Source organism: Pleurodeles waltl, chromosome 6 (genome assembly GCF_031143425.1).
Source record: "Pleurodeles waltl isolate 20211129_DDA chromosome 6, aPleWal1.hap1.20221129, whole genome shotgun sequence".
NCBI classification, from domain to species: domain Eukaryota; kingdom Metazoa; phylum Chordata; class Amphibia; order Caudata; family Salamandridae; genus Pleurodeles; species Pleurodeles waltl.
In genome coordinates this window covers 228,329,885-228,345,267 of record NC_090445.1, presented here as the reverse complement: position 1 = coordinate 228,345,267, position 15,383 = coordinate 228,329,885, and the positions used below count along the sequence as shown (strand labels likewise).

Sequence of the window (15,383 nt, the reverse complement as noted above, 5' to 3'; positions counted from 1 at the left end):
AATTAAATATAAATATATACAGCTAGGACCATGTTGGTGGCTGGGGAGCTGGTCAGGGCCTTGGGGCTTCTTGTGGCTCCCAGCATTAAAAAAAAAAAAAAAGTTGTGGGTTCTCCGGGTGGGCTTCGGGGCACCCAAAATCATAAAAAATAAAAGGAATAATAATTGAGCAGCAGGAGCCACTCATTTATTATTCACTGCTCTAGAAGGAACTCCCCATAATACCCTGTGAGGGCTTTTTAATTATATTTTCTGGAGCCTGGTCATGCCCCTAGAAAGGGCAAGGGAACCACCACGTATTGTTTTAATGTTGGGGCTAAAGGAGTGCAGCAGCCCCTCCGCAACATTACTGAAGAAAAACACAGTAAGTCTCCTGTGTCATTAAATCCAGATCCCAGAAGAGCTTACTGTATTTCTATACAGCACTCTGGGCTGAATCTGTAGCTCTTCAGCTGGAGTGCAGGGTCCTTTTATATGTGGTGGGGTCAATGTTTGTACTTTATGGCATGAAAAATGTTAAAAGAAAGACTCAGACATTTCTTTTAAAATAAGGCTTTATTGAAAAATAATTACAGTCACTTTTATTAATCATTGCAGCGTGTGAATTTATATAATGTACAGTTGATTATAATTATTGGTGACTTTTGTGGAAGATACTAGGTCTGTTTATATAAGTTAATATTCTGAATCCTTCATAAAGCTACTAGATCTACTTTGTATATTTTCTGTTCTGACCGTTTGACAAAGTCAGCAGTCTGCCTTACTTCAGTTGACACCCATTATTTTGTGTCATCACATAGCAGTGCAGGGCCTAGCTGTAGGCCGAGCCCTGCACCAAACCCCCACTCCTCACTGCCAGAGGCCATGCGCAATGGGAGGTTGGCTACCAGTGGGGAGGTGGGTGCAGGGCTTGACCAAAGGCCAGTCAGAGTGCATGGTCAAAGACAGTGTCCTGCACCTAACCGAACACTGCACACGGCAATGGGCATCTTAGTTTATGATTTCAAAACAAAAAAATCAGTGACAAAAACAAAGACTAGAGTAACGTTAATATTAGGAATTGTAATTCTATCTTCCTTTACATTTTAAAAAACACCTTAGAAATTCACTGAAAAAAAACAAAGGTTAAAGGGTCATTATAGTTGGGTGAATGTCAGTTCAAACATGTCAGTTTTAAAGGAAGAAAACAGCTGTTATCTCAAGTAGCTATAACATGTGCTCTAAAGTAACTATAACTCGCGCCCTTGACATGCACTGCTAATTACTTCTCATATTACATCCCTCATGACATGTTCTTTGACCTCATGGATAACATTACTGCAACATTTGAAATTACATCATTGATGACAACACTGTGCATGGTGGGGGCGCGAACTCTAGTTACTTTAGGGCACGAGTTATAGTTTCTTGAGAAAAGATAGCTGGCAAATTTCAGTGGTTTTGTTTGTTTAAAATGGCATGTTTTAGTGACATTTTCATTTACCTATAATGTCCCTTAAATCTTTGTTTTTTATGTGATGATGGTGTGTGTGTGTATAAATACATATTTGAACATATATTGATACATCTGGTACATGGGTCACAAGGTCAATATCAGGGCTGCCCAGACAGGCCAGGGTTTGCAGCAGCTACCACTAATTGACGTCCCTGACTCGTTTCATTGATCTCGGAAGGTATGAAATGCTAAATTGGTGTAAATGAGATTATAACTCCTGATCTACTACTGTTTTTGTAAGTCTGTACCAATGGAAATAATCCAATAATGCAAAATAAATAATAAAAATAAATGTACTGTTTTCATGTGGTAAATACTTAGGGCCTCATTATGAGTTTGGTGGGCGGAGGAGGCCGCCCGCCAAACTCTTTGGGTCGGAAGACCGCCAGTTTGGTTTTCCGCCTACTGGCCCTATTATGAGTTTCCCACTGGGCCAGCGGGAAACTACCCACAACATTGACACCTGCTCGTAATCGAGCCGGTGGCAATGTTGCGGTGCGTCAGGTGCGACAGCACACATCGTGCTGTCCACTGCCTGTAATTCAGGCAGTCAGAAATGCAACAGGGTTGCCTATGCGGGCCCCTGCACTGCCCATGCTAAGTGCATGGGCAGTGTAGGGGCCCCCTGCACCCCGTCTCCGCCATGTAACCGCCATGCAAAGGCTGGCAGACACAGGATTTGTAATCCCCAGGGCAGCGCTGCCTTGGCGGATTAGTACCGCCGGCACTGCCAGGCTGTCGGCTGGCGAAAAAGTGGCCGTGCCAGTGGTTGGACTGTGGTGATTTCACCACGGTCATAATGTGGCTATCGGGCCACTGCATTGCCGGTGGTCCGACTGCCACTGTGAGTCTGGCGGTCCTAGGGCTGCCAGACTCATAATCGGGGCCTTGGTATTTTGTGGATGGTGCTTCACTTTTCTTTATTGTATTTCTTGATCCTATTAGGTGGTAATAAAGCTCAGCAAGTTAAGCACTCACTGTAGATATCTGCTGTTAGAAATGGGGTCTTTGGTTGACGGTCAGGTTACCCCCTGTTCAAGCAAGGACCCTCTCTCTAGTCAGGGTAAAAGAGAATCACCCTCAGCTAACCCCTGCTTACCCCCTTGGTAGCTTGGCAGAGCAGTAGGCTTAACTTCAGAGTGCTAGGTGTAAAGTATTTGTACCAACACAGACAGTAACTTAATAAAAACACTACAAAATGACACAACATTGGTTTAGAAAAATAGGAAATATTTATCTAAACAAAACCAGACCAAAACACCAAAATCCATAATACACAAGTCAAGTTATGAATTTTTAAAGATTAAATTAAAATATGAAGCTTAGAAACACAAAATGCTTTGATGAGGTGTTAACACGGCATCGCAACGGGGTTGTTCCCAACAATCCGACACCAACAGCACCGGCCACGGAGTCACGCAGACCCCCAGGTACAGTACCTTGCTGAAGAATGAAAACAGGTCGATGCGAGAAGTCGGGGATCGCAGTTCTGTGCAAAACTTTGAAGCCGAATACTTAGAGCGGCGTCTGTCACGACGTGGTGCAGCGACTTCCACGGAGTCGCGGGCTCCGGCGGGGCTGCAGCGGTGTCGGGCCTGCGAAGGTAGTCGTGTTCCAGCAAAGATCACGGAGTCGGTTGCAGGCGGCGTCATCTGATTCAGCAGCGGCGTCGGTCCGGAGTCCTCCAAAGTCAGTTTCCTTGAGTTTTCACCAGCTTTTCCTTTCAAGGGCCCAGGGACTAGATAGGGCACCACTTGTCAGGGCAGGAGTCTCAGCAGAGTCCAGGTGCTGGTAAAGGAAGTCTTTGGTGACCCTGAGACTTCAGAACAGGGGGCAAGCTCAGTCCAAGCCCTTGGAGAGTCCTTCTCAAGCAGGAATATACCACAAAGTCCAGTCTTTGTCCACTTGCACAGACAGAAGCAGCAACTGCAGGATAGCTCCACAAAGCACAGTCACAGGCAGGGCAGCACTTCTCTTCAGCTCTTCTCCAGGCAGAGGTTCCTCTTGATGTCCAGAAGTGATCTAAAGTCTGTGGTTTTGGGTGCCCTTCTTATACCCAATTTCTCCTTTTGAAGTAGGCCTACTTCAAAGTAAAGTCTCTTTTGAATGTGAAATCCTACCTTGCCCAGGCCAGGCCCCAGACACTCACCAGGGGGTTGGAGACCGCTTTGTGTGAGGACAGGCACAGTGACCACTCCTCTCCTTCCTCCTAGCATTGATGGCTCATCAGGATATGCAGGCTACACCCCAGCTCCCTTTGTGTCACTGCCACTGTGAGGTGCATCCTGTCAAACTGACCCAGACAGGGAATCCACAAACAGGCAGAGTCACAGAAATAGTATAAGCAAGAAAATGCTCACTTTCTAAAAGTGGCATTTTCAAACACCTAGTCTTAAAATCAACTTTACTAAAATATGTTTTTTTAAATTGTGAGCTCAGAGACCCCAAACTCCATAGGTCCACCCGCTCCCAAAGGGAATCTGCACTTCAATCAGATTTAAAGGTAGCCCCCATGTTAACCTGTGAGAGGGGACAGGCCTTGCAACAGTGAAAAACAAATTTAGCAATATTTCACTGTCAGGACATATACAACACATTACTATATGTCCTACCTTAACCATACATTGCACCCTGCCCTTGGGGCTACATAGGGCCTACACCTTAGGGGTGTCTGACATGTAAGAAAAGGGAAGGTTTAGGCCTGGCAAGTTGGTACACTTGCCAAGTCGAATTTACAGGTAAAACTGCACACACAGACATTGCAATGGCAGGTCTGAGACATGATTACAGAGCTACTTATGTGGGTGGCACAACCAGTGCTGCAGGCTCACTAGTAGCATTTGATTTACAGGCCCTGGGCACCTCTAGTGCACTTTGCTAGGGACTTACTAATAAATCAAATATGCCAATCATGGATACGCCAATTACATCCACATTTTGTAAAGGAGCACTTGCACTTTAGCACTAGTTAGCAGTGGTAAAGTGCCCAGAGTAACAAAAACGGCAAAAAACTGAGTCCAGCACACATCAACAACCTGGGAAACAGAGGCAAAAAGTTAAGGGAGACCACGGCAAGGATGAAAAGTCTAACATCTGCACGCAGGTGCACCCACCGTTTTGAATCATAGCTGGTTGACTCTTTTTCATTGTTACACTTGCAGTAAATTCAACACGCTGAGCATTAGTATCATCGATCATTGCAATGCTTAGAAGCGGTATAAGTCTGACACGCAGTTCCATTTCTAAAGAAGAACAAATCGTTTTGGCGTTACAAGGTTCTCAATACTGCAGCCTCCTTAAAGTTGCATTTGGCATTTTAAGCTATGCTTAGGCTACGCCCTCAATTGGATGTCGTTAGTAATCCTGGTAGGTCAAGAGCTTTGTGTTTGTTCACCTTTTTATTGGAAGGATCATGCAGGGCAAAAAGAGTCCGTGTTTACAGTACTCCTCCTCGCATCACTTCCCTCACCTAAGCTTTTGTTTCTAGCTATTGAAGCAAGTAAGCAGGTCTTTTTTCTTTTTCTTTAAAACGTACACTCCCTATCCCTCTCGAGTATCTTGATTCTGGGCTGCAAACTCTGTCCTAAAATGTACCGAGGGAAGAATGGCTCTGGACATCAAACCTGCAGTAGGTCAAAAAACGATGAAGAAACTGCAGACTTTTAAGTTAGCCGTACACACGACTACCATTGCCATTATCGTAGCCAGGGCTTCTGAAATCATGTGATTCTGTGGCCACGGCATTTTCGGCATAATTATGTATTTGCTTCATTTGCCCCATAATCTGCATATTTTAATATAAATACAGACCAAAAGTTACTGAAATTGTGGTGACCTTTTGCTGTGCAGTGGAAGGCCCTTGGTTGCTGGAGAGTGTGCTTTATGGTCTGCCGGGCCTGTTCTTGCTGTTGATTTCCCTAAAATTAAAACGAACATTGTCTGCAGAAAGCTCTAATCCATGCAGGCTTCCATACCTTTCAAAACACTTAAACAGTGTGTCTTTACAAGATAAAAACTCCCTCATGTTTGCAAATGTAGGCCACTTCTTCAGCTATCTAATTGGCTAAAGGGAGCCACTTATGTGCCTGTGCCTAGTTTCTGTTCCAGTCCGGCCGCTTTCACTGCTGGACTCCTTGTTATACACGTCCTCACTGGCCCCCACACAATTAGTCAGACAGCCTGATGCATACCCAGTCAATATGCATTCACAAAAGCAAATGTACATGCTTACAGTATTTACACAACACCTCACCTCCAGGATTCAACTTGGCATATACCAAGTAAACTCTCCATAAAGAAACTTTATTATTAATGGAAAACAGTGTTGAATGTATTGAATTGCTACTAAAGAAACATGGAAAAACAGATTATTTTCCCTCTGGATAATTGCTGTGGTCTTATTATGGGGAAAATGGCTGCCCCATTCCAATGTTCACAGGTCGGAATAAGGAATAATTTGCAGTATCTAAGGTAGAGTACCCGATTTACTGCAGAATTTTCACTTCTTGCAATCTAATAGCTAGCGTATTTTTGCACTGAAAAACAGTCTCTGGAATGCAGCATTCACATACAACTCTGGTTACAGGAATATGGTTCAAACAGTTACTCAGCCCAACTTGTATTAGAACATTGGAACGTTGGCAGCTCCATTGAAAACAATGGAGTGCTGCGGGCTTTTACTGGCCGGTAAAAGCCCGCAGCGCCAGCATTCCAATGTTCGCTTTGTTCATAGCAACAGCTGTGAACAAAGCCTCACGGAGCCCAAGGGGATTTTAATCCCCTCGGGCTCCGTGAGCAATTTGTTTTATTTAATAGAACAGTCTGCCCTGAGTTCTGCCTTTGGCTCGGGCATTTAACGCGGGAGCGGGCCTTTAATAGCCGGTAGAGCCCGCTACGGCGGGTTCTAAGGCTATATTATGAACAATACCAATACTTAACATGGGCTGTGGACCAGCCTATTGCTTACCATAGGTTTATTTTCTTGTCAATTTAATTTGCTTGCATCTTATTCACTGGCTTCCCTTCCTATTCTAGTGCTTGTCCTTTCTCTGGAGCGTAGCTTCTTTACTATCATTTTGATTAAATGACTTGTATCCTTCCATAGCTTCACATCATTGAACTAATTTTCTTTTGTTATCAGCACTCCATTTGAATGCATTTGTTTTCTTGCTCTCCCATCCATGTAAAACGTTTCTCCACATTCCTACCACCCATACTCTGTGTTGCTCTCTACTTCCTGTCCCAAACTCGTACATTGCTTCTACCACTCAGTTTTATTTTCTTTAACCACCTCCACAAACTCCTACATTGTTCCTCCATCGCAACCCCTCTCAATGTTGGCTCAGCCACAGCACTGATGTATACCCACTAACCCACTCCTCAGTTACTCCCTAACCTCTACCCATCACATTTATTTAAAAAATATATCTGTTTGGAGGGCTCAAATGCTGCAGTTTGAAAAAATGGCTTCCATGTCATAACACATACATGTGTACACTACATCATGCTGCTAAGGTTTATTTATTTTTTTGTTTTTGCTGATACCGTGTTAGCAAACCAACTTTTTTTTTTTTTTTTTTTCTCATGCGTATCTGCATTAGTAAAAAGACATAGGCAAAGCCAAAATGTCCGATAGCATCATTAAAGGTTGAAACCTACTGGCTTTTGCCAATGCTTTTTCACGTGTTGAACTCTACAGCTATTGTAACTTTAATTTCCATTGACATTTATTTTTTCATTGAACTAATATGTTACGGAAATGCCTCTTTTTGTATGGTCACCACCACATTTTTGGACCGATGCTGCTAGTTTTTCAACTCTGAGAGTGCAGTAATGCCGGGTAACCAGACCTCAGTGCATGTGCCCATATCCTTCAATAGCAGGAACGGCTCCTCCATGAGAGCGGAGGAGCGTTGCTCTGCTAAAAAATGCCCCAGAGCAGCGGAAAAATAAAATGGTAATGAAGTTTATTTAGTACCATTTTATTTTTCAGCAACCCGTCCCGAACCGAGTGTCAGGGTGAGGCAATTGCTCCTGAGTGGCAGCAGGGAGCTGTGTACTTATGTTTAAAGTGCGCATGTCCCTTTGGCTGGCAGTCTTGTGATGGGCAGCCCGACGTGCACTTTAAACTTCCCTTACGTAGGTATCTTAGACAGCTGGGTTGGGGAAAGCACAGGCCTCCAGCTCTCTTAAGAGCGGTGAGAAGCCGCTCCCTCCAATCCTGATGCTTCTCTCATGCATGAGAGCAGTGCCAGGATTGGGTTTGTTTCCTGGGTCCGTACTTCGAGCAGAGATGACACCAGAGGGCGGAGGACATCACGCTGCAAGTCAGAAAGGTACGTGGCTTTTTAAAATTATTTTAAAATCACCCGTATTTTGCCTGCCCCACCTCTCTAAATATTGCCTAAGGTAACTTAACTGCAAGTTAAGTTAGTACCCAGGGTTAAAGGGTCACCCACAGGGACTATAGCACAGGGTTGTTCTACTTTGGGTGTGACACAAGTAAAACAAGACTCCCAGCCCACCATTTGCTGGCTGGAAGAGTGGTTTAAAGTGCTAGCCTGACTTTGCCATTTAAAGTAATGGCAAAGCCAGACTTCCACCGTGTAAGTCACCCTATGGCAGGATGGCAGGTCTTTTGAGTCCAAAGAAAAGGGGCAACATATCTCATAGGCAGAACATGTATTTTACATGGTTTGATAGTAGAGCGCAAAAGTGCTGTTTTTACTGTGGAAAGGCTTGGTTGCCCAATTGGCGAGTATAGTGTTACACTCTGAGCCCTCAGCAGTCTTAACTCTAGAATAGAGACCAAAGTAGGTCATCCAAGGTATCAACTCGTTACCTTAAGGTTGAGTTGACTTTCAAGTCGAAATTAATGTAACAAGTTGCCACATGCAACTTTAGCAAAGGTCCCACTTTGCTGCCTTTAGTCCCCTGTGTCCATACTGGTTGCACGCAGGGTCTTGTCGCTGAGACAGCTTTCTGTCCTGTTTGGGAGACATGCTAATGACTCCCAGAAAAAGATACAACAGGTCGTGCCCTGGAAGCAGGTGTCACCTCCTTCTTGCAGGAAGCCACACTGGCGTTGGCCCAAAAGAAGAGCTTGAAAGGGAAGCCACCTTTGAAGGGAAAATGGGGAGGGATCTTGCCATATTGGAAGTGGGCAGAATGATGCCACACTTTGCAGGAACTGGTCATCGGGTGGGAGGAAACCTGGTAACCTGTTGGCTCCCAACAGCATCCTGCCCTGAGGGCATTTTCTGAGCATAAGGAGTGCACCCCAAACTCTGATCTCGACTGGACTGGAAGATGAACTGAGGAAGGACCGTCCTGCTGCACCATGGAACTGGCAACGGCAGGCTGCACCGACGTGGACTGCACCTGTTGCACCTGGTGACTAGCAAAGGTGAGGGACTGTGCTTGAAGTGCTCTGCTAAAGGAGAAGTCCTCTCTAGAGCCCAGCCAAAAACAAGAGACTCCAAGGGCCAGATTACAGGGATACAAGAGCTGAAGAAGCCTGCTGGGGCAAGTTGGTAGCCCAAAGACTAGCTCCCTACTGGAGTTGGTTGCCTAAGGTGACTCCAAGTGACTGCATTACAACTAGTCCAACTTTTAGTGGAAAAGTTTCAAAGTGTCAAATTCATTGATTTGCCAATACTTGTTCGCAATTGAGTGAAATACTTTGATTAGTGAAGTCTATATCTCTGTAACTCTCTGGTGGGTCTTTTTCATTGTGGTGTCTACAATGCATAAACAAACAGTCTGTTTTTCTAAATTGGTGTTTTGATTTCTGTAGTATCTTGTTGATTTCGTCTTCCTTTCTTGTGATGCTGTTTGCATGCTTTTATACTTGTTCCTTTGTGTAAACCTTGCTACTGAGAGCCTCGGCCACCCAGGGTTGAGTTGAGGGTTTGACAAATGTAACCTAAGGTACCTAAAGGTGTTGGTAAGTGTATTACAGAGTGAGGTCGCCCAACCACACCATACAATACACCCAATTTTTAGCACAAAATATATATTAACTTTTTTATGTAGTTCCTGATATAACACATTTTGTCGTTTTTGTTGCATTGCAAATAGCAAACTTTCCTAATCGTCAAGCCAGTGATTTATCAGTCTCAGAAGGATGACTTGTTGTAAATCCTGTTCTGGTTTTCAAAGCAGTGTACTGCAGGTTACAATTGACATGACGAATACCCTGCCATTATTGTGACCCTATCTAAATAAACATGGACTTAATATGTAGAATGACCTACAGAATGCATGATGTATTGTTTTTAATTTAGTGCTGCAAGTTAATTGTTGCTCACTGTAGGAAGAAAATAATACAACCACTACTAAAATATATTTTAACTGTGTACATAAAATGCTTTCTTTTTTTGGTAAGGCAGCATTATTTAAAGTCCATGCCTGCCATTCCAATGTCTGACTTTTAATTACCCTCGGATGGGAATTCGCATTCTCTGTCTTTTGCTGTAACGGGAATGTACAAGGATGCCCTGCTGTTCTTTTGTGACTGGGGCTTGTGGTGGTCATTAGCATTGTGGGGTGGGAGAGGGAGCGGGTCTAAAAATGTTTGAATAAATAATAAAATAAAATCTCACCTCCATCCTCTCCGTCACAGCAGCGTCAGGATTGGCTGAGAGCACCCAGCCAGCGCGCTCCCAGGCAGACTGGGAGCCTGTACAGGATCTCTCCAGCCCAGAAACACAGTGCCGGGCTGGAGAGAGCCTACTGTGCATGTGTGTCTGGTCAGCCCGAGACGGCTGGCCAAACATACATGCGCACTGACTGGAGTGCACAGTACACTCCCCTCACTGCCTGTCACCCCCGTGGCCCAGCCCCTTTCACAGTGAAGGGATAATAAACATAGTTTATCATCCCTTCGTTGTGAAAGGTTTTGCAGCTTCTGCTGCTGGCGGGGAGGACGACGCTCCTCCACCCTAACAGAGGAGCCGCCCCTGTGTCTGAGGGAAGCAGCAAGCGGCAAAGAAGTTTGCACAAACGTCTTTCCCCTGCTTCTCCCTACTCCTCATTGAGTGAAGGAGTGGAAAAGGCACAGCCCTTTGGGTTCAAAGGTTTGTGAAACAAAAAAGGGGTGGAAATGGGAGGTCTCAATGGCGGGAGGAAATAAATACTACAAAAGAATTAACTAAAAATATCAATAATACAAATATCAAAACTGTAAATAATATAGTCTGATGTTATTAGACAGAAATACAAAAGGTAGCAACCTAATAAAGTAACGTCGACAGTTTGCCTGAGAAAGATGAACAATTAATAACATGGAACCGCCAGGGGTTGTTTGCTTAGTGGTAGACTTTGTAATCACTTTGTAGAGTCACTACGATCATTAATCTTTTTCCTCTAAATGTGTTTTTTTCCTTTGTAGATTCTGTCACCCCAAAACGGCGAGCACTGAAATCTGGTAAGTAGGGTGGCTAGAATTACTTTGCTTATTATGTATGATGTGATCAGCAGGTATTCAAACCCCCTGTACCTTGAGGTGTTAAAAACTGGATGCAACAGGCCATCTGAGATCTAGAAGGACTGGGTATGGGCTGGCAGCAGTGGTAAACTCTTGCATAATTCACAACTTGTAGATTCCAAACTATGGGCATTTCAAAATTAGCTGTACTTTCTCTGATAAACAATATTTTTTATATATATATATATATATATATATATATATAAATAATGTGTAGCGCTTAACATATATATGTTCGATGGCATGTGTAGCTGCAGATACACATGCTGTGCACTGTTCCTGCCATCTAGTGTTGGGTTTGGAGTGTTACAAGTTGTTTTTCTTCGAAGAAGTCTTTTCGAGTCACGGGTCGGAGTGACTCCTCCATTTCGGCTCCATTGCACATGATTGTTTTCTTTCCGCCATCGGGTTCGGACGTGTTCCTCTTCGCTCCGTATTTCGAATCGGAAAGTTAGCTAAAGTATCAAAAACTCGACTGTTTGTTATCGCTCGGTACCGGTTTAGTGTTAGTGTATCGCCACCGACATCAAGACCGCTTCGGCGGCCCTTCGGGGCTTCCACTCTTCACCAAGGCCTGGTCGGCCCGACCACACCCGTCGTCTCAGACTAATGGACCGGCCCCTCTTCCTTTTCTGTCCTAAGTGTCACGCAAAGTATCCTTATACAGACCAGCACCAGGTCTGTAATCTGTGTTTGTCACCCGAACACAGAGAAGATACTTGTGAAGCTTGCCGAGCGTTTCGATCAAAGAAGACCTTGAGAGATCGACGTGCAAAAAGACTTCAAATGGCATCGAAACTGAAAGAACAGCTCGACGTCGCAGAGGAGGAAAGAATCTCCATCCAAGAGACAGACTCATATGAATCCGACAGTGAATGACCCTCGACAGTGCAACAAACCGTGAGTAAACCTGCCCCGTCTCAAACTCAGGGTCACACCAAAAAACTTAAGGCCATGGGGACGCCACCGCCAGCAGGCCATGGCTCAACCCACCGAAAGGAAGGTGACCAGACATCGGCACCGAAAAAGGCCAAAGAGTTGCCGAAGACTTCCGACTCCGGTTGAGATTCCGGCACCGAACGATTTCAACACAGAGTCATCGAATCGAACAAACCCCGTAAAAGCTCCTCGGAACCGAAAAAGTCTATAACATCTGAAACTTCGGTACCGAAAAAAGTGGCCTCTGAGACGAAAAGAAGCTCATACACAGAGGAGCAAGGGCTTTCCAAACAACTCAAGGAAAGACATAGATTTGAGCAAGAGTTGGATATAGAGGAACCTGATCAAAGACAACAGAGGTTACATATCCAAAAGGACACTGGCAAGATTCAAACTTCACCTCCACTCAAATCTAAAAGAAAACTTGCATTTCAAGAAACAGAAATGCAACCAAAGGCCAAAGTGGTTAGAGACAAGTCACCAACACCACAGGTCTCACCAGAGCCATCCCCACTGCACTCACCACAATTGTCACCAGTGGGAACACCAATAATGCAGTCACCCACACATACTGGGATGACCCAAGATGGTGCTGACGCATGGGATTTATATGATCCACCAGTGTCGGATAACAGCCCAGAGTGTTATCCAACCAAACCGTCACCACCAGAAGACAGTACTGCATACACGCAGGTACTAGCCAGGGCAGCTACATTCCACAATGTAGCGATGCACGCTGAGCCAGTGGAGGATGACTTCCTTTTGAACACTCTGGCATCCACCCACGCATCCTATCAAAGCCTGCCAATGCTACCGGGCATGCTCAAGCACGCACAACAGGTCTTCCAAGAGCCTGTAAAGGGACAAGCTATCACGCCTAGGGCCGAGGAAAAAATACAAACCACCTCCAACAGACCCCGTGTTTATAACGCAACAGCTCACACCGGACTCAGTGGCTGTAGGGGCAGCAAGGAAAAGAGCGAACTCTCAATCGTCAGGGGATGCTCCACCACCTGACAAAGAAAGTCGAAAATTCGACGCAGCAGGCAAGCGAGTGGCATCACAGGCAGACAATGGCGAATTGCAAATTCGTAAGCTCTACTTGCACGCTACGACCGGGCACACTGGGACGCGATGCAAGACATCATACAGCACTTGCCCAAGTTGAAGAGGGACAGGCCATATCGAACAATCAGATAAGGTCCGCATTAAACTCTGCAGATACAGCAGCACGGCCTGTCAACACGGCTGTTACGATTCGCAGGCATGCATGGCTGCGCAGTTCTGGATTCAAAACAGAAATTCAATCAGAGGTACTAAAAATGCCGTTTAACCAACATCAGTTGTTTAGGCCGGAAGTCGATACTGCTATCCAAAAAATTAAAAAAGACACGGACACGGCCAAAGCCATGGGCGCGCTCTACTCCCCACAATTCAGAGGCACATTTAGGAAACCACAATTTAGAGGGGGGTTTCAGCAACAAACATCAGAACCTTCCATCTCCCAAACAAAACCCACCTATCAATTACAATACCAAAGAGGGGGGTTTCGTGGTTCCTATAGAGGACAATTCCCAAGAGGAAGAGGGAAATTTCAGCCCGCCAAACCAAGCCCTAGCAAGCAGTGACTTCAATGTCACAACACCCGTCACTAGCGGGGGGAGGCTAACCAAATACTACCACAATTGGACACATATTACCACAGACACATGGGTCCTATCAATTATCCAACATGGTTATTGCATAGAATTCACAAAATTCCCTCCAGATGTGCCACCAAAACCGCACAGACTGTCTCCACAACACTTCGACCTATTACATATAGAGGTCCAAGAACTGTTAAAAAAACAAGCAATAGAGCTGGTACCCAATCACCAGAAAGGAACAGGCGCTTACTCACTATATTTCCTCATTAGAAAAAAGGACAACGCGTTAAGGCCTATCCTAGATCTAAGAACACTAAATCTCTTCATCAAATCAGATCATTTCCACATGGTAACACTTCAAGACGTAGTTCCCTTACTAAAAAAGGGGTAATACATGACAACACTGGATCTCAAGGATGCATATTTCCACATACCCATCCATCCTTCTCACAGGAAATACCTAAGGTTTGTAATTCAAGGCAAACATTATCAATTCAAAGTGCTACAGTTCGGGATAACAACAGCCCCCAGAGTATTTACAAAATGCCTAGCCGTAGTAGCAGCTCACATAAGGAGACAGCACATGCACGTATTCCCATATTTGGATGACTGGCTAATAAAAGCCAAAACTCAACAACAATGTCAATTCCACACGCAATACGTCATAGAAACTCTACACAAACTAGGGTTTTCTATAAATTATAAAAAATCACATCTGCAACCATCCCAAATACAACAATATTTGGGAGCAACACTCAACACACAAAGAGCAATTGCCACTCCAAGTCTACAAATAGTCCAATCGTTCCAAAATGTAAGATCAAGCATACAACCAAACCAACACTACACAGTAAGGTTTGTAATGAAACTACTAGGCATGATGTCCTCATGCATAGCCATTGTCCCAAACGCAAGACTACACATGCGGCCCTTACAACTGTGCCTAGCAAAACAGTGGACGCAAGCACAGGGTCAACTACAAGATCTAGTGTTGATAGACCGCCAAACACACTCTTCGCTTCAATGGTGGAACCCTATAAATTTAAACAAAGGGCGGCCATTTCAAGACCCAGTGCCTGACGCCATTATCACAACAGATGCCTCCGTGGTTGGGTGGGGAGCACACCTCAACAATCACAGCATACAAGGTCAATGGGACAATAAAAAAAAAACTACTTCACATAAATCACTTGGAACTGCTAGCAGTATTTCTAGCATTAAAAGTGTTTCAACCACTAATAGCCCACAAACACATTCTTGTCAAGACAGACAATATGACAACAATGTACTATCTCAACAAACGGGGGGAAAACACACTCATCACAACTGTGTCTCTTAGCACAAAGAATTTGGCATTGGGCAATTCACAACCACATTCGCCTAATAGCACAATACATACCAGGCATTCAAAATCAGTTAGCCGACAATCTCAGTCGAGATCACCAGCAAACTTACGAATGGGAAATACATCCCCAGATCCTACAGGATCAGTTCCACCGCGGGGGGACACCAAACATAGATCTATTTGCAACAAAAGAAAACGCAAAATGCCAAGACTTTGTGTCCAGGTATCCACACCCTCAGTCCAACGGCAATGCTCTATGGATCAACTGGTCAGGGATATTTGCTTATGCTTTTCCCCCTCTACCGCTCATTCCTTATCTGGTCAACAAACTGAATCAAAACAAACTCAAACTAATACTCATAGCTCCGACCTGGGCTCGCCAACCGTGGTACACAACACTGTTGGACTGATCAGTAGTACCCCACATCAAACTACCAAACAGACCAGATCCGTTGACACAACACAAACAAC

At 44.6% G+C, this 15,383-nt stretch overlaps 1 protein-coding gene across 1 annotated transcript in view; it reads left to right on the top strand.

Moving 5' to 3' along the window:
• The window catches only part of LOC138301517 (myosin light chain kinase, smooth muscle-like), a 326,421-nt gene that overhangs the window by 247,724 nt on the left and 63,314 nt on the right, over positions 1 to 15,383 (top strand). The window contains exon 13 of the mRNA XM_069242031.1: positions 10,887 to 10,922. Coding sequence (XP_069098132.1) covers positions 10,887 to 10,922 — 36 coding nt within the window. The remainder of the gene's footprint in view (positions 1 to 10,886; positions 10,923 to 15,383) is intronic.